General features: G+C 45.2%; 2 protein-coding genes across 3 annotated transcripts; both read left to right on the top strand.

Moving 5' to 3' along the window:
* Positions 1-218: 218 nt before the first annotated feature.
* fbxo43 (F-box protein 43) lies at positions 219-4,926 on the top strand. Of its 2 annotated transcripts, none has more exons than XM_084471233.1 (6): positions 219-355; positions 1,046-1,933; positions 2,068-2,856; positions 3,007-3,109; positions 3,289-3,486; positions 4,277-4,926. In XM_084471233.1, the coding sequence occupies exons 2-6, from the start codon at positions 1,110-1,112 to the stop codon at positions 4,526-4,528; spliced, it is 2,166 nt and encodes a 721-aa protein (XP_084327359.1). In that variant the 5' UTR covers positions 219-355; positions 1,046-1,109; the 3' UTR covers positions 4,529-4,926. The 2 variants fall into 2 exon arrangements, with proteins under 2 accessions (XP_084327359.1, XP_084327358.1); XM_084471232.1 differs by having other exon boundaries at positions 3,286-3,486.
* On the top strand, positions 4,759-24,080 carry rgs22 (regulator of G protein signaling 22; the record flags this gene model as incomplete). The annotated part of the gene is made up of 24 exons (XM_084471919.1): positions 4,759-4,774; positions 5,578-5,606; positions 5,844-5,906; positions 6,158-6,343; positions 6,771-6,856; positions 7,316-7,428; positions 7,582-7,640; positions 8,508-8,647; positions 8,855-9,016; positions 12,593-12,677; positions 13,005-13,106; positions 13,446-13,547; positions 14,751-14,945; positions 15,711-15,803; positions 16,071-16,255; positions 16,568-16,730; positions 18,096-18,254; positions 19,032-19,094; positions 20,200-20,361; positions 20,759-20,938; positions 21,201-21,371; positions 21,748-21,900; positions 22,563-22,674; positions 23,992-24,080. The coding sequence occupies 24 exons, from the start codon at positions 4,759-4,761 to the stop codon at positions 24,078-24,080; spliced, it is 2,868 nt and encodes a 955-aa protein (XP_084328045.1).
* Between the last annotated feature and the right edge of the window lie 343 nt (positions 24,081-24,423).

Here is a 24,423-nt window from a genome sequence, read left to right as displayed (position 1 = left end):
CAAACCACTAACAGTTTTTTTTTTTTTTTAAACGGAACTGCTTTCTTAAAATTGTAATTTTCCTTTTTAAAAAGCTGTATATAACTGAACGGCAGCGCGAGTGCTGTTTCTATGGCAACCTGACGTCGTCAACGTAAAGTCGCCTGGAAGTACGTCATCACGTCAGGATAAAGGCTCCAAATTTGAAAACGTGGCTAGGTTAGGGTCGACCTTCGAGTGGACCAGTAACATGTAGTGAAGCCCAAACCAACAGAAGCAGCAGCTCCGGAAGAGGCTATCTTTTAAACTCCTAGCCCCATGGAACACAGCCGGTGACGGTCAACACCGCCTTTCTTGCAGCTGTTTTTATTTGAAAGTAGGTTTATTTTGTTTATATTATTAACGGTCACGGTGCGTTTCTCTCCCTTCCGGGAAACATCCCTGTCGAACCGCCAGTGCTTCACTAGCTGGCTAGCGGTTTGTTGCTAACTATTTTATTTAAATTCACCCTGAATTCACAATGAATAATAACGACTCATAAATGTATACTTTGTTTCAGTTGTATTTGTTTTCATGGGTTGTTTTGTGCGGGATGGGGCTGTAGTACACAATAAAGAGTCACAGGGGAGGAGCCACACAAGCGACCCTTGGCTTGCATAGATCGACTATTTATTTTGGCGGCCGCGGCTGACTTTTGAGCGGGTTCTCACTGGTAATACCGAAACCTGCAGTGAAAACCGAACCACTGAGTGTTTAAATGGACACCTCCAGTATCATAGCAACACTGATTCACAGCAGAGGTTGTGATGGTCTTGTAACAGTTTACAGTAGGCTAAACTAACAACAAACTCAATAGAAAACGAATCAACCATGGGAATAACCATTGGCGTCATGGGAATAAACATTTCACATGATCTATTTTTGTAATTATAAAGCTGTTCCAACTAGACCTCGAGTGTCACCAGAGCCACACTTGGGTTAGCTGGTTAAACTATACTTTAATTAAACGTTTATCAAGGATGGTCGTCACCATAGAATAAACAAATGTGTGTACTTTTTTTTCCAGGGATATTGACATCCTGTTCCAACCCTGTGCTTTGAAGACTGCTTGAGGCTAACCCATTACAAGAATGGATTGCACCCCAGATTCAGGGGTTCACCTCCAGGGGTTCAAGAAGCACTGCAGGAGCTCTTTTGACAGTGGTTACTCGGATGTGCAAAGCTTCTCTGGGAAAACCAATGGAGCTAAGTGTGCACCCTGTCGATATTTGTCCCCCGAAGATTACAACGAAACGCCAAAAGAGAATCTTACAGTAACTCCCAAGAAGGAAAGAACCACCGAAGCAACCAGAATTTCGGGGAATGATTCGAGAAGGGTGCAACAGCCTTCGGCAGTGGGTTGGTGTGAAACTCCCAAAACATCCAAGAAAGATGGCATTTTGCGGCGAAGACTTATCATGGGTAATGCTAAATCCACCACAGATGCCAAAACTGAAGTTCAAATAACGCCCTGCACTAAAGTCATAGAGGCTTCGCTCAGGTTGGGGGCTACGCACCATTTCACTGGGTCTAATGACTGTCCCAACAGACTGTTTGGAATATTTTCTTCCAGTACGTTTAAATCTGAGCTGGATTGCCGATCACCGCTGTCGACCAGGAAACGGCGCCTCTTCTATGCTCAAGTAAAGACGTCCACTCATGAATATGGGAGAAATGCCGGTGACAACCTTGAGAGGAACGTATCTCTCTCCTCCAACGTGGACCTCGACGAACACATTGACTCTTTTGGACATTGTGCCACAGACCAGCTGGGGACCCCTCGCTTGGGGAAGTTCCTGCCTGCACTTGAAAGTGAAAGCTGTCAAACGCCAGTCAACATGGGGGCAGCCAGCCCTAGTCATAGTCCCTGTGCCCAGAACACACCCTCAGCTGCACTTACCCCCACCTATGTCAGGTACGTGCCTTTTTAAATGAAAATCTATACTTGATGTGGGTAATTAAATTGGCAACATAAATTGTCATATATCTACATGACAGTTTAGTTTCACATTGACAGTTAACCCTAACCCCGGATCTCTATGCAAGCAGATCTTTGTCCGAGGACAGCGGCTTTGGTTCCCTGGCCCATGATAAATCCCAAGACTCGTCAAGGGAGCACGACGGCTCCTTCCAGGAGCTGTTGCTCTCCTCCTCGGGCCTCGGTGCAGAGACGCTGCACCTGTCTGATGGGAAGCGGCGTTCCCGCCTCCAGCGGCAGCAGAGGCTCTCCACACTGCGAGAGGGGGGCTCTCAGTCTGAGGAGGACGGCCACCACATTGGTCAGACGCACCCTGGTGGCAAGCGCCTCTCTGTGTGCCACAGCCCCTGTAAGGTGGATGAGGTGTTTCTTGTCACCGACACCACGCCATCAGGCTCCACCGGCCTAAAGCTAGGCAATCAGAAGACGCCCCTCAGCCTGATCTCCGCCAAACAAGACACTGCCACACCTCTTCGCACGCCCACGGCCAAAAGAGACACACCACCCTGTTATAGTGCAGCAGCCGCTGGTCGCAACGCCACCCCACTCTGTAAGAATCCAGCGGGTCTGGAGTGTCGCTCCCTCGCGCTGACTCCCGCCGTGCAGCTGGTTCGTGCCATGTGTCTCCGGAAGGTCTCCATGATGCAGGACCAGATCCCCAGCTTTGAGCTGGAGCTGCGTTCTGCGGTGGCCCTGGTGGAGACCCCGGTGGCCATCAGAACCAGCATGCCCCTGGCGGGCCTCATTGGCAGGAAGATGGGTGTGGGGAGGCTGGACGTCCTCACAGAGCTAAAGAATAGGAACCTCTGGCACATCCTGGGTGTCATACTCAACCACCTAGCCCCCGATGACATCCACAGGTCAGTCAGGCAATCATGGTGGTTAAACAGAACAATGATGAGTCTGCGTCAGACGCTCGCATTCCTCCAAACCAGCTTTTACTGACCCCATGGAACACAGAAAAATACTCCAATAATCGAACATAACTCTAATACTACAATCTTTTTCAGATTTGGTCAGGTGTGCCCCAGCTGGGATAAGATCATTGGTCAGGATAGTCGGGCCAGCTCCAGGAGAAAGCGTCACCTCATTGACCTGGAAGCTGCTCTAGAGGTAAATAAGATCTCAATAGGGACTATTTACTAAGCTAGTCATGATTCATTCAAGCCTTGATTGTTGAAGACTCTAGGCTGAGGCGGCTTCAAGTGAAGGCATTCAAAGTGAAATAAGTGTTTACTGTATCCAATATGGACACTGTAGAGAAAACTTATGATGGTTTTGTTTCCCAGCAGGGTGGGACTGTCCACGTCGCTGACACTGAGACCAGACTGGCCCTTACCAAGAGGGCTGTGCTGGGCTCCATCCAGGCCCAGTCCAGGAGTTTGACCTACTGCACCCCACAGTCCGCTAAAAGCACTTTAACCCCCTCCCAGCTCAACACCTCACACTCTGGTGGCAGCAGTAGCAGCAAACGAGAAAAGTTCATCCAAGTAAGTGCAGAAGCCAATCCTCCACACAAATGTTGAGCTGTATGAACAATTCCAGAGGAGCTTCAGGAGTTCTAAAGAAAGCACGATTTTCAAACTAAATGACCAAAAAAACAGCCCCTCCCTTTCTGTTCCTTCCCAATCTACATTTGTCCTCCATTTTGTAGTGTTCATTCACACATCTTTGACTGACAGGCAAGATGGATGTCCTGGTCAGACATGAGCCAGGAGCATGCTAAAAACAAACTTGTCTCATACAGAGGCACTGTATGAGAAACGGATATCCTCAAAGAAATTCACACACTAATAGCAGACTGATGGCTTGGCCATTTCTAATAAATTCTAATCAAGTATTTGAATAGAGCATGACCATGAAAAGACACAGTGGGAGCATTAACTATTTAGGTAAGAGGTAAAGCTATTTGCAATATCCTATTGGATGAAGGAAATGTTGGCGAAGATGCAAGACGGCTAAAGGAATGTACACAATAATGATATCGGGAGGTTGGCATGCTCTCAGTACTGACTCTAAGTCAATGGCAAAGCAAATGCTAACTGACCTAACCTTTCAATTGGACGGGAAAGGAGCTATCTCTTATGATTCCTCACGATAATTAATACAAAGGCCTTTTCAATCCACTAGTATTAAAGTAAACAACTTATTATATTGTTCGAATATGGTTTTATATTATTAGGATCCATTTTTCACATTGTTCTTATGGTTTCAAACCTACAGAAACCAAAAGATAAAAGCAAGTCAGGTAAACCAACCCCTCCTCTCCTGTCCCACCAGGTGGCCAAAACTCTGTTCACTGACGAGTGCCTCAAGCCATGCCCTCGCTGCCAGCACCCGGCCAAATGTCATCCGGTCAAGAAGGAGGGAGTCTGCAGCCGGGCCGACTGCAGCTTCCAGTTCTGCACGGGCTGCCTGTGTGATGTCCACGGCGGCCGCGAGTGTCTAAGCCGCTCGGCTGGGCGCCACGTCAGGCGAGACACTGTCGTTCCTGGCAGTGCACAGAGCAAGCGTAACCTCAGGAGGCTGTAGACGGATGGGTAAATGGATGGATGAACGATGAAGAATGTCGGTCTTGCTAAATCAGTCATTGCACACTGTACTACTTTTCATGGCCACCTCAAAGCAAACTTGTACTCATCCTCGAATGTGTGTTTGTGGATATTTATGTATTGATTTCCATTTCCTCTTTTCTTCCAAATCAATTTTACTTGTTTTAAAATGTGTTTGGAAACTAGCTTTAGCAGCAGATGCAATCAAAGATGGTCACGTTTGATCGTTGGAAGCTTCACTTTTTTCTTTTTGTATTTTTTTTAGTTTTTTAAGCTGTGTAAATGTCACCTTTACTTGGAAAGTTGTCTATATTTGGAATCGTACTCTATATGTTTATACTCTATACATACTCTTATAACATGATTTGTATAAATTGTTTTCAGATAATTTTAAATAAAGCCCTTTTTTACATACATGTGTTGTCAGTCAAGCATTCATGGTGTGTAGTTTTCTTGAAGGGTGACTAATCAATGGCATGGGGGGGGGGGGGAGAATGGAATATATTTTTTTGTCTAATGTACCACTAAATTCGAATTAAAAATTCAAGCCAATCTACAATAAATTACCTTACGTTTCCTTGAGCGCAATCCACTGCTGAGTCATTTTCCGGCCTTTGCTGCCATCTAGTGGTATAAGCCACCTTATCATGAACTGCAAAATATGTCACCTCACTCAGTCACCGTGTGACGTTGAATTAATGGGGTGGCACACTATTTAACTTTTAAGGTAGTTGCTTTTTATTTTTTTTTAAATGCAATGAAAAAATGTGTTTATGGATTATGACCACCAGAAGATTAGTGTTTTTCCAAGATTCTGTCCCTGGTACCCTAGTTAAACTTTTACTAGCCTGTGTGTTTTAAACATGAGTCTACCTCCATAGCAACCTGCAATGTGTCCGTAATTACACTCAAGTCTTTGGTGGCTGACTGGCGGGGCTTTAAAGGAAAGGTGTCCAACTGCACATTTGATTTTACTTGTCTCTAAACTACAATGCCGACATCGACACAAATTGTCCGACTATTTGTCAGGTCAAGAATATGTGGACAAGTTGCAACAGGTAAGGGTAGTCTTGGTAACCGTTTCTCTGACGGCCAATTTATTTCTATCATTTGAAATCTCACTGAAGTTTTCTGCCCCTAATTTTAGACCCTCCTTTTATTACGGCGGACAATGTTGTGAGTATTTTACGGACATTTTGAGCAATTTTGTTTCTATACTATTGACTATACTATTCCTATATTACAATATCTATAAAATATACTCCTATAGTATTGTGAATATTGTGTGTATACAGGAGCACTACCTGGCCTCTGATGACACACTAGTCCACTTCTTCAATGACTTCCTGAGCTTGCCGGTAAGATATACGGACCATGCAGTTTTCTCGTCATATCTCCTAACACAGCTTCCTTCTGGTCTCTAACTATGTAACGACGCAAATAATTTATATATAAACGAACGAACAAATTGTTTTGGTCGCCTCTTTAACTATTCTACCTTGTGTGTGTGTGTGTGTGTGTGTGTGTGTGTGTGTGTGTGTGTGTGTGTGTGTGTGTGTGTGTGTGTGTGTGTGTGTGTGCGTGTGTGCGCGCCTTTGTGTGTATCCAGTCGTTCCCAATGGCCCTGTCCTACAACCAGGACAGTGGTCTGTTTGAGGTTGAGACGGGAGCCGCTGAGCGTGTCTCCCGGAGGATCTCGTCCGTACTGCAGGAGAGAAAGTCCAGCCGGCTGTCAGAGGATCAAGCCCTGTTGGCCTTCAGCGGGTCCCTCGTAGACAACAACTACACCGTCCAAGTGAGTTCCGCTCCACCACCAGGGGCGACTCTAGGACTTGGCCTTTGCCCTAAGCTCCAAATAAGATGTACATTTGGCTAGATCTGCAATGGTTTATTACCTTCTACGTATCCATTGCCTGCCATGTCACAAGGGATTTTCGCTGTCCAGAATGACCATGTGTTATGTTGTGCATATGACAAATAAAGCTTTGACTTTTGACGTGACTTGAGAACTGGGGACTTCATCGGACCCCCCCCCCCCCCCCCCTAAATAGGGTCTTAAATTGTCCCTGACAACAAAAATCCTATTATAGGTATTTTATGAAACCTTCTCCATATTTAAACACATAATAACTATAAGATAACTCATTCTTTCAGGGTGGGAAATTAAGTCTATTGTTGGATACTGGGATTAAAATGAAATGGTATTTTTTTGAATGTTGCAGTTCCTGGACAAAATGCAAGGACTCCAGTGGATCATAGCAGAGCGTCTGCCATTGTTTGTTCAAAGTGATTGCTACTTTGAATACAGGTGGGGAAAACACACCAACTATTGTTGTTTCAACACACAGGAACTTGTTGAGAAGCTGATGCAAGCAGAGTTAGTGATACTCACACTATTTTATGCATGTGCAGCATTCTCTTCTCAAGTTCTTATCACGGAAGAGACAATCGGCTGTAACTAAGGTGTTTACATCTTCGCCCCTCTGAATTGTTTTGAATGGTTTCTGTTAACCTGGAATACTGAATAATTAGTTGAGAGGTCAAAAGTGTTGGAGCCCTCACAGAGTTATGTGCGGTCACCCTTCTTATATTAAATTAATCTTATGGCTCTTGTACTTTAGTTTACAGTATACATACTGTATACACATACATACAGAAGTGCTCTGGTGAAATGACAGGTTTGGGTTAGGGTCCTTTTTGCATAATAATCAAATAGAAATATAGATGGTTAGCTTGAGCTGAACGAGGGCTCCGCTGTGTCTCCCAGACTAGCCAAGCTGCTCTCTCAATGGGAACCGGGCCCCTGTGTGCGGAAGATGGATGACAACTCATTTAGGGGCTTCCTGCCTGACCCGAGACCCCCTACCCGCAGAGGGGATGGTGAGCTGGACAAACAGCCTCTCAGGGGCCCTTCAGCCTCCACTGGCTCCACCAAATCAATCCTGCTCTGCTATGATGAGTTTTTGATTTGCTTGTCAAATAATTTCCGCACGTACCACCTTAACGTCCCCTCTTTACCCTTCCCACATTCAGAGTCCATGCACCGATGCCTTTCAACGCCACCAGCCTCCCACCACTATGGTCCAGATGAAGTGGGGGGCCCGAAAACTCCATCCACCCTCCCCTCCTTTTTGTCCTCGCCCCTACCCCATGATGACCGACGGCCTGACCAGACCCTAGCAGCGCAGAGGCCGGATCTGAAAATGTACCTAGAGAATTTCTCTCGGCTCCCCTGCTCTAAGCCTCACCCCCAGGGTCCTGGGGTCCCTAAGTCTCTGGTCTCACCTCTCCAGTACATGGCTGCCAGTGTCTGCAGTTGCAACCTCATAACCCCAGGTGCTGAGCTAACTAGTAATACTGTTTAAGAGTAATAGGTTAAAAACATTCAATTTAGAGGCTTTATGTAAGTTTTTGTCTACATAAACAGCGGTTTATGTACACAAAAATAGTTTATAGTTAAACTGTGTGTGAGTGTGTGTGTTTTTTCTGTGTAAGTGCATATACTGCCTATTCGAGTGGAAGATTGGACTCATACGACATGTGACTACGAGTAAAAGCAGACACGCTAGCAGATGATCAATTACTGCTCAGGTTCTATTGCCTAATGCTGGAGCCTGTTCATATGTTCCTTCTTTATGGATGTTCATAACTCAACTATGACAACAGGGATACAGATGGAGGGGTGCTGCAGACCAGCAGGAGAACAGAGGAAGAACTGTCTGACCCAGACACCAACCAGCCGAGGTCCAACGTGTGAAGGATGGAGCAGACAGGGGGAGCAGGAGGAGAAGATGGATGGAGAGCCAGGGAGAAGGGAATTGATTCTGGAGGAGGGTGAAGAGGAGGAGGAGGAAGTGGAGGAGGAGATAGTAGAAGAAGAAGATGAAGAGGTGAAGGAAAAGATGGAGGAGGGGTATGAGGACTTAGCCAAGAAAAACGTCTTTGACATTTGTTGCCAGGGTGCCCGTTTCCATGGCGGCAAACAGGGCCTAGATGATTTCAAGGAATTCCTGCGGAACACTCCTGGTGAGAGAGTCCTCCATCTGTGGATGGACATTGAGCGGCTGACCAGTACCCAGCAATGGGAGAGGAAGGACAGGTACAGAGGACCAAACCCAACACATGCGATATTCATTAAATTAGCCGTGCAATTATTAACTTTGAAATGAAAATGTAACTCCAATCTCCTATGTGTCTCCTGTGTTGTTTTCTTCTCTGACTGATCTTAAAGTTGGCCTATATTTTGGAATACATCATATTTTGACTTCTGTGTATAGTGTAATAATCAGTATGTCATGTGAAGCAGACATTTGGTGCTGATGAGAAGTCGATACATGCAGAGCAGCAGCCAGTGCAGCCTCAACGCGGAGCTGCTCTCTCGACTGGGGCTCACTACCCCCCCCTGCTGGACAGAGGAGAAACTGCGACAGGTTCAGCCTCGTCTCACCGAGGCGCTTCTATGCTACTGGTAGGGAGGAACAAGAGTCCAACTATCGGGTGCCACAGATTCATTAAGAGATTACTCTGCACTCTGAAATGCATTAGTATCGTCTCCATTTAAATATAGAGGTATCTATTGGCGCAGTGTGCGAAATACCCTTCAATATTCGGGGGGGTCCCCATCTCCTGATTGTTGCGCAATATCGATCTAAATTTTTCTCATGCAGTAGGCCTATAGCATACTTAGCAGACGTCAAGGCGCAAAGTCAAAGTACTTTGTAGGCGGTTCTATGGCGCTGTTGTATGTTGTATGACGGCGAGATAAATGAGCTTTGCACCTGGCGCAAATCTAAAATGGGTTGGGCTGAAACCCGTAGGTGTGTTTTGGGCGTAACATGCAATAAACCAATGAGAGTGGCATCTCCCATCCCCTTTAAGAGCCAGCGCATTTTGACTTGACGAGTTGATTTTTGACAGCGCGTTTGCAGTCTCCGCTGAGACAGAGGCATGACCACATGAATTTCAAACTTCAAATGGCTTAGTTTATTGTCGTTGTCGACTTGTGTTCATAATATGCATGTGTCCCCCTGTTAATATACATCACCATGGACTGCATTATGCGTTACGTGTTTGGGGCGCGCACACACACACGCACCAAGCATCACCCGCATTCATTCATTCTTTTAAACACTCACTCGTGGTAAAACTATGTTTTCTCATGATCAAATACTCATCAATCCAAGCCCAAAGTAATGGGCTTGTACATGATGTCTGGGTGTATATAATAAAAAAAAGGTTAATTTTTTTTATTTTATAAAAAATAAAAAATAATCCTTAATTTTAGAAGTTAAAAAAATAGAATAAAATAATGATTAAAAAAATGTATATAAAAAAAATATATATATATGAATTAAAAAAATATTATATAAAAAACTATTTAAAAAATAATACTAAAACAAATATATATATACATTTAAAAAAAAAAATTCACCTGCGCACGCATGTTTTTGACCTGCGCGAGCATGTTTTTTTTAACCTGCGTGCGCATGTTTTTTTTTGACCTGCGAGCGCATGTTTTTTTTTTACCTGCATGTCGCGCATGTCCAAAAAAAATCAGCATGCGCAGGTCAAAATCTTTTTTAAAATTTATTGTTTTTTATATATATTTTTAAATATATTTTTTTTATAAAAAAATTGTATATATTTTTTTAAATAATTTTTTTAATACATTTTTTTAAATATATTTTTATATAATATATATATTTAAATTTTATATAATTATTAGCATTATTTTTTCAATTTTTTCTTTTTTAACTTCTAAAATTAAGGATTTTTTTTTATAAAATTAAAAAAAATTGACCTTTTTTTATTAATGAAATAAACGTGAAATATAAATACACAGACTAAACTGTTGTGATATGAAACAACTTTATTTATCTTATAACTAAGTCTCATAAAAAATAAATATGGCCTTGCTTTTTCTTTGGAGAAAAATTAAAAATTGCAAAAACACAAATGATGATTCATAATGTTTGTCAATCAGATGCTTATTAGTTTTCTGGGGAACAGTCAGCATCCTATCAACTGTATCAATCATTAAAACAAAGTCCTCATCTTCAATCATTGGGACTGCTAATCCTGTGTGTACAATGCATTTTTCTCTGGCGTCCTCCTTGGTCTGTTGTTGTTCTGGGATGCACTAGCTTTATTTGCACTCAGTGGCCCATCCTTGTCGGAGGCCTTCTGTACCTGTGAGGTAGAATGGAGGGGGGTCAGATTTTTCTGTCTCTCATCCACTCCCGTCTCTCACTCAAACATACGCACACATACAGCTCCAAGTTGTCTCTATACTATATTTCTGCTCCTTTCTCCCGTCATAAGAACATTACTGTATGTAACTGTGGCTATCTGTTGCGTGGCTTTCCCACTAAGATAGCTTTCTTTATAAAACATTAGTATTCATTTTTAGTGTTTCTCATGTCACAGAAACCACAGTGAATCCTGTGTTTCTGTGCCCCACTGTGGTGTCAACAGCACAGAGCTCCGGTACCGTTACAGGACAGAGGTGGTTTCTTTCAGCTTGTATTGTATTCCAATTTTAGCAAAAACACACATAACATTAGCTTGAAAGAAAAAACTGTTTAAGTATGCTTATCTTTGCGTGAATTTCGGGATGACTCGTCTGCCAATGACTTCAAGTTGGTTGTGTTTTAACCGGTGATTGTTGTGCCAAACTGTTTACAAAGGGACACTTGCTTGCAACGCAGCAAGCACCTGCTAGTTGACCTGCCGGGCGGGACAATCAGTACTTCCCCACATAAAGAGCTTAGTTCTGATTGGATCGCTTCCCAAATCGTCCCGCTTACATTTTCGTCTCGTTTTTATTCGTTAACGAAAGTGTCAAAAGATTTTGTCGTAGATTTTGTCATCCTAAATTGATTTTTATTTAGTTATCATCTCGTTTTCATCAGGCTGTAAACCCCCCCCCCACCCCCAATGTTTTCTCAATGGATCTCCACGAATCACACAAGTGGCCAATTTTGTTAAAAAAACTGCAAATTTCGCCGAAAGGTGACTAGTTTGCATGCCTGTGTGTATAGCCTACGTGTGTGTAAGCGTAGGCTATGTTGTAGTTCCGACCTGCCATGGCACGTCAAAATAGCAACAACTGCGCTGTCCGCTATAGACCAGGTATTTTTCGGTCAGTGGCGCAATTGCATTGGCACATTTTTTTAGATCAGGACTGGCTGGCTCCGCTTGGCAAAAATTAGAACATATTTGTGAATAAATGTTTAAAATTCTGAATACTGGACATGGTGAGCTTAAACACATTTAAATGACCATTAGTGACAATAAAATATATATATGGTTTTTTTTTTGGACGAAATTTGAGACCCCCTTCAAATTTTGCTTTTGAGGCTTTCAGGGGGTCTCATGGGTTAATCGGGGGGGCCCAGCCCCCCCAGACCCCCCCGAATTTCGCACACTGTATTGGTGTCATGTAAGCCCATTCTACAGATACCTGGGTTTATAATCACATCAGACTTATATATTTCCTTTCTCTTTTTCTTCTATCTCAAATGTTGAAATAGAAGTTTCTTGTTTTCCTGTAAGGTGTCATTGGGTGCTGCTCATAAAAGTGTTTTTATAAATCCAATGTATAAATAAGTATCCACAGATGTTCTGTGGAGTGGTCCTGTGTAGCTCAACTGGTAGTGCTTTTCGTTAAAACTGCCAATGACAATAACAACATCAACCATATCTCATGTGTTACATTAATACTAAACTAGGTTTAAATACCAACACTTTTTAAATTCGAAAGGTGCAGATTACTTTTTTCGATTACTTTTTCTAGGTGCCTTTTTTATGACTTGATTTGTTTTTGGATTTCCTTGTAGATTACTTTTTGGGATTACATTTTTGTATTAACTACTGGCTTTGTTTGTTTTCCCTTTCTCTGATGTCTTTTCCCATCTAACTCAGCAGGTAGGGCAGGGCCCTCCTAATGACACTAAAAAGCCTCCATCAAATCATATCTGTTACAAATGTAGGTTTAAAACCTTTAATGGTATGCTGTGTTTCATTGGGTGGTCCATCTCCCCAGGGCCCCCAGGTTCTGGATGTCCCAGTGGACCCAGGAAGACAGTGAGGGGCATGCTGCGCTCCCAGGGCCGTGCACGGAGAGAGAGGTGAGCCTCTCCCTTGGTTACCAATAGAGTGGCGGCCCTCCCCACTCTTAATGACTACCTAGCCGATACCCTGTCCTGCATCCTGTCTGTCCGCCAATACACAGGTATACCAGGACTGTAGAAACAATAGATAAATAAATACATTTAAAAATACAGGGAAGGGAGGGAGAAGGGACACAGATTTACACACACATGAAAGCCCTCTCGAAAAGGTGGCCCCTTGAGAGTTTTTACAACTAGACTTCAGCAAAGCAAACACAACCTAGTAAAAATGACATTTGAATGGTGAAAACAGGTTCCTGATGGCAGTGTGTTGTGTTTGGTTAGTGTTTCCCCAGTACAAGCATGGAGCGGATGCTGCAGGCTCTCCACGCAGACTCCCATGCTGGACTCTACTTCACTCACTTCTGTGAAGTCTCTGGAAACCCAGTAAGAAAGATTGGGACCCCTATTTTGTTTGCACCAAAGTCTTTATATGATTACATTTGTACTGTAGCTATGTATTGCCAATTTGAAGTAGGAGAGAACAATACATTTGTTGGTTCGAGTGCTTTTTTATGTCATGAAAAGCATATTCAGGACTATACATTCCCCGCTGGCCGCAGGACTACAAAGATGGTTCCGGTATTAAACTACAAGCCCAAAGAGCAGCCAAACAGGAGGGAACCGAGTGTAGACTGGAGAACCAGACTTGTGTAACGCTCAATGAAGCCTCTCATTACATCACAGGGTGTCGTGGTTTATTCCTTACTTATTGTTCTGTCTCAGCTCTGGGAGAACGCTGTCCATTTCTGGAGTGACCTGCAGCGATATCACCAGCTGTTCTACCAGGACAGTCTCGACCCATACACTGTACAGAGACAAGCACAGGTCAGACACACACGCACACACTACTTTGTTCGGCTCGCTACGTGTACAAAATGTGTACAAAACCTTGTCCCATGCTGTGTGCGTATTGAGTGCGTAAGCAACATTGAGTGACGGCGGAGGTGTCAGTGAACACAGAGAGGTAGGAAGATGGAGGAGGAGGAGGGGAATGAAGAGATGGATGACAGTGGAAGAGGAACGGCAGGCTGGGGTTTAGTTTCCAGGGGGATGTTGTCAGAGCAGTGGTGCTTCATCACTCTTACTGTTTGAACAACAAGCAGGTCAATGTAATTCTCTGCCTTTTCTCTCACCATGTCACACACACAGACACACATAGACACACATAGACACACACACCCCCTCCCTCGCTGCTCCCTTATTCCATACATTTGTCTGCCATGAGATGATAACAGTGTGTGTGCAAATGTGATTCTCTGAACCAATCAGGGAAGAGATTCCCTGAAATGAGCTAGGAGCAGTCTCAAATCGAAGACCAGCGCAGTGAACCAGAACAGATCATCTCTCAGAGCATTTCAGTCACTAAAATCTGACAGATGGTTGGACCATTTCTAACAAATCCCCCTCAAATTATAGCTCAGTCTTACAGCTTACCTACAGCCTCTTTAATTATCTTTGCACATAGACTGCTCCCCCCTCCCCCTAATGAAAGGCGCTATGTTAGTTAGCATCATCACCCTAAATCCTATAATGTATAAAAAAATGTTTATGGCTAACTCCTCTGCTTGTTTCCATGACGCCTACACCCTTGGATGTTTCCCTTTAAGAACCATGTTCACCCATTGTGTCTCAATACATGGTAGAGGCTGCCTGTATTTGTGAATGTGTCCCAAATGTTTTAATCAATGAACGTGCTCCAATAAAGCAGACCCCGCCTTTTAAAAATGACGCCTGTTCAATTTAGTCTCAATAAGTGGCGGTACAGGTGTGTCCCATCAATTCTTAATCAGAAGCTGACCATGTTACCATCTCAGCCAATAAGAAATTATGCATGCAATAGCACTTGTTTAACCTATAGAGGGAGTCATCCAATGCAAACCAATGTACAAATACTGTTGGTTCTCCTTCAAACCAAATCGAGGAGTCAAGGGTTAGTGTCTTACCAGATATCTTTTTTCATCAGTTAGCAATGTTATGTTACAATGGTGATGGCAATGATGAAATTGACGGTAACCTACCGTGCACCAGCATCTGTTCTCCAGGTTCCTGAGTGGCTCGGCGCGGGCGTCTGTGGGCGCGGGGGAGGACCAGAGGCTGGGGGTGTACGAGTGTCTGCGGCCTGCCTTCGAGGAGCTCTTCGACCGGGTGGAGGAGCACGTCCTGGACCTGCTTCTAGAGGCCTGGACCCTGCTGGTCACCAGAGACACCCTGTCCTACCAGACGGTAGCTACTACACACCAGAGACCCCCTGTCCTACCAGACGGTAGCTACTACACACCAGAGACCCCCTGTCCTACCAGACCCTGATAGCCACAACACACTAGAGACCCCCTGTCCTACCAGACCCTACTCTACAGCACCTCAGGACCAGGGGGTCAGTCACTGACCGGTGGTGAGGTGTACTAGCTGAGGTCATGAGGATGTGGATCAACCCTTTGCCTGGATTGAAGTATGGTCCAAAAGAGGGCAGTCATGTTCTGGTACATTCTGGAAATGTTCCATAGGAAGTTAAGGGAATTTTAGGAATTTTTACTAATTGTATGTGATAGAAAATCCAAGCCTACACGAGGGGATTAAAACTTAGGAGGAGAATGCACACATGTAATTCTAGCTCTGCAGCATTAAATTGGGTTGTTTAAAACTACCCAATTGCATGGGAATTTGGTTCAATTCAGCCCTGCAATGTTCAGGTAACTATCAGCATGGCGGGGAACACCAGCTCTTTTAGTCCGATGGGAGGATTAGAATAAATATTTTCATTTACGTTGAATGAGACTTCTATAGGGAATACATTTTTATTCAACGTTTATCTTTAAGTTATAAGGCATCAAATAAGCTCAATAAATGTAGTTCAATTGAATTCAACAAGTTTTATCACAGTTCATTCTTGATCATTCTCATGGAAAGTTTCAACCATTGCATATAAGATTTAAGTCTACGTACATATATGTATATACATTTCATTAAGTGTGTGTGTGTGTGTCCCAGGTGTGTGTGCAGGAGAAGGTGCGTCAGCTGGACAGTGCAGAGTTCAGGGAGCTGCAGGTCATGCATGAGGAGTCACAGCTCAGACTGAGGGAGGTGAGCGTTTAGCTTTGATTCGTTCGTTCGTTCAATTGTAATTCTTTCATCCTTTCATTCATACATTTGTTCATTGTTTTTTTTTCTTTTTTTTTCTTATTTCGTTCATTTGTTCTACTCTTTCATGATTTCATTGATCTATTCTTCCTTTTGGTCATTCGTTTTTTCCTTTCCATCTTTTTTTTGTTTAGTCAAATCTTTTTCTTTCTTTCTTTGGTTCACATATTCTTTCGGTCATTCGTCCCCTCTTTCTTCCTCTGCCATCAGCTGCAGCAGGCCCGGCCCCCCTCGTCTCCCTGCCCTACCCCTTCGCCCTCCGCAGGGCCCCCCCTGCAGCCCAACCCATGGGCCAAGGTCTTGCCACGTTACCGTGGTTACCGTCTGGGCTCCCTGCTCCGCAGCAGCCAGGAGATCCAGCAGTTCACCTCCTTTCTGGAGGAGCGGGAGGCCAGGTGGGGATGAGCAGCCCGCAAGACTTTTACTTTGACAAAGAGAGATCGCCCAAGAGACAAGCCAGCTTTGGCTGTCAGGGAGCTTTCAGGCACTTTAATCGTAGCCCATTTCTTTATCCATCAAACGTTGGGTCATCACGGTCTATCTATATGCGTGACATGCATGAGCTTCTCTGATTGTATTATTGTTTAACCGGAGATCGTCTAGTCTCAAAGATTGTTGACAGATGTCGACCCAGCTGGCGTGACTCAGTGTACATGCACGTGTTGGTAAATATGTGTGTGTGTGTGTGTGTGTGTGTGTTTCCACAGCATTCACCTGCGCTGCTGGCTGGACCTGGAACAATACAGACGGACCTCTCACCGAGACAAGGCGGGCCGAGAGCAGAGGTCAGCTGACATCACAGACAGATACCTCAACAGGAAGTACTTCCTGGGTCCTGACAGCCCGGCTACAGCGGTCCAGCAGAATGAGGCGAGTCGCATTCTGTTCTTTTGTCTGTTCGCTGAGTGATAGGAGAGTAACCCTAACCCTAACCCTAGCGTCATGGAGCAAGAGAAAGACTCACCAGATTCATATGAAGGATTATAGAGACAGCACTACAAGTTCAAAATGAGCTGGAATAAGATGTGGTTTTGGACAAAGGTGTGCCTACTCAGGTGTCAGCTGGATAAAACCTGATATTTATAGCCGGGGGTCTGGTGTCCGGATTATTCTTGGATTACTTGATGGCTTTGGCACAGTGCCCAACTCAGGTGACCCACTGGGCTAACAGCCGCAACATTTTACAAAGTGTCTCGGAGACCTTTAACACGACGTCCACTCTTTGCTGTGTGAATCTGCATCTTCTTTGGCCACGACAAGCTGCTGCTTCTGTGCTATAGTCAAAGAAACGCTGATATTTATATCGATTTATGCATAAATATACTTCTATGCTTCAAAAACGAACAATGGCTGCAGGGTGGGTAACACCTACACTGCCACGAGTCTACTGGTTCCACGTCAGTTGGGATGCCCGGGATTGTCTGGGAATCCTTTGCGTGTTTTCTGTCTGGCCTTGGTTTGAGTGGAGGCACCTGACAGCTCCACCGCCTCGGCGCTGAAGCCGCTCCATCCGTCAGTCTTTAAGTGGAACAGTGAGCCCCCACTTCCCTCCGCCCTCCCCACCCGCCCATCTCCGCTGCAGCGGCTGCTTCTCATTTCAAACATGTATACAATCAGTAAAATGTGTGTGTTTGTGTGTGTGTGTGTATTTGCATGCATGTCTAGAGAGAGAGAGGATTGAAAGAGAGACTTAGTGAGAGAAATATGACGGAGAGAAAGAGGGAGAATGAAAGGAGTGTAAATTAACAAAAAAAGTACAAAGAGAATGCAGATGGCGGTGATAGAGGGAATCCGGTGATTTCCAGAGTGACGGAGAGCACAGCTGGATTGTTTTCCCCTTTCCTCTCCCCCCTCTCCCTTTTCCCCTCTCCTCTCCTCCTCACTTATTTCCCCCCTCATCGCTCCTCTCTTCTCCTCCTCTCCTCTCTCCTGCTCTTCTCTCCTCCTTCTTCCCCTTTCCTCACCTCTCCTATCTCTGCTCCTCTGATTTTCCCTGTGTGCTTTCCAATGCCGTTCGGAAAGACATCAAGTCTGTCCTCACCCTGTCACTCAAGACATCTTTCAACACTGTTCATTCCAGATGCAAGTGCACGTGCGCTTAAACACTAACACAAGCTTGAATCTGAATGCAAACATAACGTCATTGTGTGTGTGTGTGTGTGTGTGTGTGTGTGTGTGTGTGTGTGTGTGTGTGTGTGTGTGTGTGTGTGTGTGTGTCTGTGTGTGTGTGTGTAGATTTTACACCGTGCAGGGGGACCAGAGAGGTTAAAGCGGGAGTGTCTGACAGACACAATAGTTGGCGAGATCCAGAGCATCGTCAGGAGCCATATTGAAAAAACATGGCTGCCTCCTTTCCTGGCCACTGAAGAATTCATTAAAAGACAGAACCACAAGGTACACCGTTTGTAGTTTTCTGCGCACATATCGACAACTGTGTTAACAACATTGCTGTCAACCGACACCCTCATTAGTGGCTAACGCATAAAGAGCGGACATACACGGCCGCCGCTCGGCATCATTATGTTATCGAGTGGAGCTTGTTTGGACACACTGAGGCGCCGGCAAGCTAATGAGTCCATCAGAGTTTAGTGTTACCCACAAGGAGGAGGCGGATGGAAAAGTAGGTGTAGGGTGAAAGAAAGGTGAAGGGTGGAGGACGACGAGACCTAGGCACGCCCGCATGCACGCGCACTCACAGTCGCCCAGAGAGCGAGAGCGAGGGGGATAGGTTAGACCGCTACACCTGCTGGGTGTAGAGGTAGGAGGACAGGGGGGGGTGTGGATGAGTGGAGCAGAGGAGGAGCTTTGCGTTAGTTACCGTGTTCGACCAAGAGGACAGCAGGCTCAGATGTCAGAGGTGTACTGTCCCTGACTAACCTCCCCCTTTTTCACTGTCCACTGCTTTGTGTCTACTTTGTTTGTGTGTGTGTGTATTTGTGTGCGCCTGTGTGTGTTCTTATGTGTGTGTGTGTGTGTGTGTGTGTGTGTGTGTGTGTGCGTGTGTGTATGTGTGCTTGTGTGCTTGTGTGTACTGTGTGTCTGCGTGCGTGCGTGCGTACTGTATTATTGCTGGTGTGTGTGTGTGTGTGTGTGTGTGTGTGTGTGTGTGTGTGTGCATGTGTGTGTGCATGTGTGCGTGTGTGCATGTGTGCGTGCGCATGTGTGCGTTAGCTCCAGGCGGCTGCCGGGCCTCCAGAGCGGGATAACCACAGAAAGAGGAGAGCAGCCAACAAGGTAAGGAGAAACTCTACATCGAAACTCTATCTTTTTTTTTTATCTTCTTCTTCTTCGTCTGTTCTTCGTACTTTGGCTTGCTTTCGTTTTTTTTAACAAATTGGACTGAGGACAATACAGGCCTCCCCAGCAGGTGAGACTCAGACCCGCGGACCGCTTGGCTCCAGCGGCTCACTATTTGGCCAGAGACTCTGAACATGATCCCGGCTCCGGGGGCACTTCTTCGTGTCTCCCGTCTTGGATCCATCATGATTCGAGCGCAGACGCTGCTAAACCGTCATCTTGATAGTTTTATTTTGAACGGTCGCTGGGAATGTGGGAGCCCCCAGCCCTGTCTCTAAAACTAATTAAAGATAAAAATGATAGGAGCGTTCCACGGACCTGAATCCATCACGGTATCCTCTGAGCTTCTAATGGATCCGTAGCGCTGGAGCGGTATAGACCGGAGTCATGGTTGTTTGGAGACCGGAGCGTTGACTTGGACCGCGGAAGACGGTGGCTTCTGCCAAACAGGCCGTCCACACAGACGTCACCGTGAAGTGAATAAACACATGCATCGGTGACTAGTGGGGCTGAGGAGATGATTGCTGCCTGATTGTCTGTCTTTGTGATTGTGTTTTCATGGAACATTTTTCATTCGAGATTGAAGTTGGGGAGTCATTTCTTACGGTTTCACTTGGAATACTTTGCATTTGAGACTTGACCTGAATGACATCTGCACGACATAGACGTATTTTTCCTTTGACATTTTTTAATGGGTCATACCCTTGGGCAGACAGCATTGGTCATACCTCTGCTCTCATGTTATTTTCCATTTCGTTCTTACAACTTATCTTGTCATCCTTTTCATCCTTTAACAAGCAGTGTGTCCCCAAAAGAATAAATTGTTCTTATGGGTTCTCTAAGTTCTCCTGCTAAAACAGGGGTTTACGCACCCTTCAAATGTACTTTATTAGTTATTTAAAGTTCAACATCTATTCACAAGACATAGAATAAAAAGCAGTAACTCACATGCACCCTCACAGGAGAGGGTGAACCGTGTGGCCACCCACACTGTTCACCAGTAACACAATGATCCCATCCCTTGGACCCCTGTGTGTGGCAGTCCAGGCCGGGTAGGTGGATGAATTCCTCCAAGGAGATCCTGGTCCTGCGCCGGGTGCTCCTCAGCCCCACGTCCTGCGGGCACTTCCAGCGCTTCGCCGCCCTGCAGGGGGACTTCCTGGAGAACGATGTGCTCTTCTGGCTGGAGGTCCAGAAATACAAGGTGACGTCACACGGCTGGCTACCACTCAAATTCGATAGGATTTAGCGGAAACAAGTTGAGGCGAGCTACCGCCACCTATTGGACGGTAAATGCAGTGCACCCCGTAATGACGGGATACCATTGTAATTATTTTGTAAATTGAAATTGAACATGTCTACAAAGGGGAAAAATTTAATGTTCTCCTAGATGCAATCTAACCATCAGAGTTAGGTTTGAGGAGTGTGCTTGTGTGTGTGTGTGTGTGTGTGTGTGTGTGTGTGTGTGTGTGTACACCGGTACATGTATATATATTTATATAATACTATTAATCTGAGTTTGATAGAATTGTATTTGTATGGAGCCCTATGGAGTCATAGATAGACCCCCCTTCTCTCTCTGTCTCTCTCTCCCTATACAGGACCTGTGTCACTCCCACAGTGACGAGGCGACCATCCAGAGGAAGGTGTCCAACATCATCAGCTGCTTCATCAGCTCCAGCGTGCCCCCCGCCCTGCAGATAGACATCCCCCCTGGGCAGGCCCGCAGCATCCTGGAGATGCGCCAGACGCTGGGCCCCTACATCTTCAGGGAGGCTCAGGTACACCGTGTGTATCTATGTGTGCATGTGTGTGGGTATTTATTTCTGTGTTTGTGTGTGTGTGCTTGTATTTATTTCTGTGTGGGTGTATGTATTTACTTCTGTGTGTGTGTGTTTGTGTGCATCTGTGTATTCATTTCTGTGCATTCATTTCTGTTGGTGTGCGTGTGTATTTATTTCTGTGTCATGCGCGTGTGTATTTATTTAAATGTGTGTGTATTTATTTATATATGTGTGTTTATGTCTGCCCATGTGTGTGCAGATGTCCGTGTTCTCCGAGCTGCTGAAGCTGTGGCCAGACTTCCAGGATCTGAGGAGCAGCCTCTGTGAGGAGCAGCTCCTCTCCGTCCTGGAGGAGCAGGAGCAGAAACACAGAGCCGGGCTGCAGCGACGCAGGAGGAGGGAGGCCAGGGCGGAGCAGAAGAGCGCACCGGTACCAGTGGGGAGAAAGCCAGGGTTACAGTTTCAACCCTGTACTTTAGCCCCTTTAGCGGCCTCTAGTGGCTGAAGCTGGAGCTGCAGTTATAGTTCTATCATTTTCAGACGACAGTTACTTAAAAGCGGACCGGAATAAAACTATTTTATACAAAAGATTCCCTGGATGGATTGACTTTTGAATGGACGCGTTTAATTAATGAGAAACGTTCTAGATAAGAGGTTTTAATGGAGTCCATATAATACATCATACATAGAATAAATATTATTTTATATCATAACGTGCTGTTATTTAGATATAAAATAGAGAACGGTACAGAAAAATTAAATAGTGAATGAATATGACGTGAGGTCATTTTCTCACCTCGGTGCAGCCCGAGCAGGAGAGACAGCCGAGTTTAACAGAGGAGAGGGAGGAGGAGGATGTTGTGGAGGGAGACAAGTCGGGCGGTGACAGAGAGAGCAGGGGAGAGGAGGACCAGCTGACCAGCAGGCTGAGCCAAGCGCTTCACTTTCCCACGCAGCAGGTACACACACACACACTCACACACGCGCGCGCACACACACACACACACACACACACACACACACACACACACACACACACATTAACTCACAGAACCACGCATTAAAACACACATGCACACAAACACACACACACCCATAGACACATTAACCCACACACAACATGCATTAAAACACACACCCATAGACACATTAACCCACACACAAGCATGCATTAACACACACACACACACACACACCACACACCACACACACACACACACCACACACCACACACACACACACACACACACACACAGGCAAATCCTCCGCGCGTTGACATTTACAATGGCTTCTCTGCGCAAACGGCCGTTGTCTGTGTTTAACGGCGGGCCGGGTAACGGACGGCTCCAGGTGCGCCCACGCTTGGCGACACCGGGACATTCATCACCCCCCACCTCACACACAACTAGCCAATGCTTTTTGACAAAACGATGAAAGTTGAACCATAACCTTGATAAGCCATTAGTTTAACTTATACAAGTAGCCTTGAGCCTATCCTCCCCGTTGACACCAGAGAAGAAGCAGAAACATCTACGCTGTTGTAACGGGTGGTGTGTTTGTGTGTGTGTGTGTGTTTGATGGTGGGTGTGCGTGTGTGTATCATGGTGTGTGCGCTCCTCAGTTGTCGTGGTCCTACTCCAAGTACATGAGGGCTCTGAAGAGAACTGAAGAGGAGCTACAGCCGAGGAAGAAGGGTGTGCAGGAGAACCCCTCACGCTCCACCACACCCTCAGGTACACACACACACACACACACACACACACCTAACCAGGAGCTAAAATACTAGAGAGAGACCAATACAAAAGAGACTTGTGAGTGTGTATTTTAGAAAACGGACGTGAAGAAAAACAGAGGGCATGAGCTCATTGCCTGCAATTGTAATTATGCACACACACACACACACACACACACACACACCCTTGTCTCCCAGGGCATAATATAGATCACATTTGGCATCATTCATCACGCTTAACTTCATCCAGCAACAACTCCTTTTTTATATTCTGGAAAACATGTAAAAAGTCACATTACATTCAACCAAAGCCCTTTGTATAGTCCAGGAGGGGGACCCGGGAGCCTGATCTGGGACTCAGTGCTACGGCTTGATGACAGAAGAACCAGGTCATATACGGCTCTGACTGCTACAGCACTGCTAGCCCGTTCATTGGGTGCCAATGTGCTGTGCAGGAATTAGTTAGAGCCCTGATGTTAACGGGCCTGCGGAGTGAAGAGGGGCTTTGATGCAAGCCTCTGGTCGACGGCTCACCAGGGCTGCTGGAAATGTGGGAACTTTGAATTGTCGTTTGTTTGGAGAAACTTTCCCGAAAGCCACACATCTACAGAGAAAACAGTGACTTATCAGTACCAAGACACCTTATACACTAATCTATCTTTTCTATGTTTATACATGTGTATTCATAGATATTTAGGCACATGGGATACATCTGCTCTGAAATAATCTCTCTGCAATATAACTCTGCATCACTTATAGGGATGGGAACCATCCCTTTACTTTGTGTGATTTAACGTTTAAAATAGGGAGATATTTTACTGCAGATAACTCATTTGCGTGAGTGAATGAAGCATTCAGGAGAGGATTTTGATGAGTGTGTTTTCACCACGGCCAGTCTGACAGTGTTGATTTTAAACCTTTCCAGACACTTTTAAACTGCTTACTAGTGCTGGCCTTTTTAAGTTGTCCAATTAAGCACTTGCAGAGCCCCGACTATAGCCCCGACTGCCGTCTAAAATCCTATTTGTGAGACAAGGGTTCCAAAGGTCTGTCGTTGGCCACCATTGTTTTTTAAATGAAGAGAAGGTAATTGACGCAAATTAACTTATGGTCACTATACTACATACACAACAGCACACTCTCTAGGACGGACAAATAACTTTCTTCCATTACGATAACATTAACGTTTTGTGATTAAAAAGATAAAACAAATTAAAAAGTTTGTAGCCAACATGAATTGACTCCAATACTTGTGGTATTATGCAAAGGAAAATAATCCCTCACATTGATTTATTTTTTGTTTGTTCTCTCCTGCCAGACTCCTCCCCCTCCAGGAGCAGCATCAGCTCATTGGTCAGCAGACGCAGTCCCAAGCGTTCCTCGCTCTCTTCCCTCCAGCTGAGGTAGCCTTACATCCCACAATGCATTTCACCTCAACAGACTCAGGCTGTGTTGTATTTGTCTTGCTTTTTCCCTACCTAGTGAACACTTTATAGTACACTATTTAGGGAGTTCTGAGAGGGTATGGTCTCAACCCGCAGGTCCACCCATGGTCTCAGGCAAGGATGACACGTCAAAGAACGCAAATACATTACACATCACAGACTTAAGACATGACTTTGGCAGTCATCATATGATGACTGCCAGCATCAACAGAGTTTCCAGGCTTAAGATATTTTGGTTGGCGGGAGGTGAGATAGTCACAGCGGGGGAGGGGATTGGTTTAATGACTTCTTTGGAGTAAAATCAC

Source organism: Micromesistius poutassou (assembly GCF_964030765.1).
Source record: "Micromesistius poutassou genome assembly, chromosome: 8".
Taxonomy (NCBI): Eukaryota; Metazoa; Chordata; class Actinopteri; order Gadiformes; family Gadidae; genus Micromesistius; species Micromesistius poutassou.
Note: the sequence above shows the minus strand (reverse complement) of the source record. Positions and strands in the feature narration are given on the sequence as shown.

What these genes read in the sequence shown, in the direction of transcription:
- fbxo43 (XM_084471232.1), top strand. Translation starts at nt 1,110, where the DNA reads ATGGATTGCACCCCAGATTCAGGGGTTCACCTCCAGGGGTTCAAGAAG. An exon ending in GCCCCCGATGACATCCACAG is followed by an intron (nt 2,857 to 3,006) that starts GTCAGTCAGGCA and finishes AATCTTTTTCAG; the next exon opens with ATTTGGTCAGGTGTGCCCCA. An exon ending in ACCTGGAAGCTGCTCTAGAG is followed by an intron (nt 3,110 to 3,285) that starts GTAAATAAGATC and finishes TTTGTTTCCCAG; the next exon opens with CAGGGTGGGACTGTCCACGT.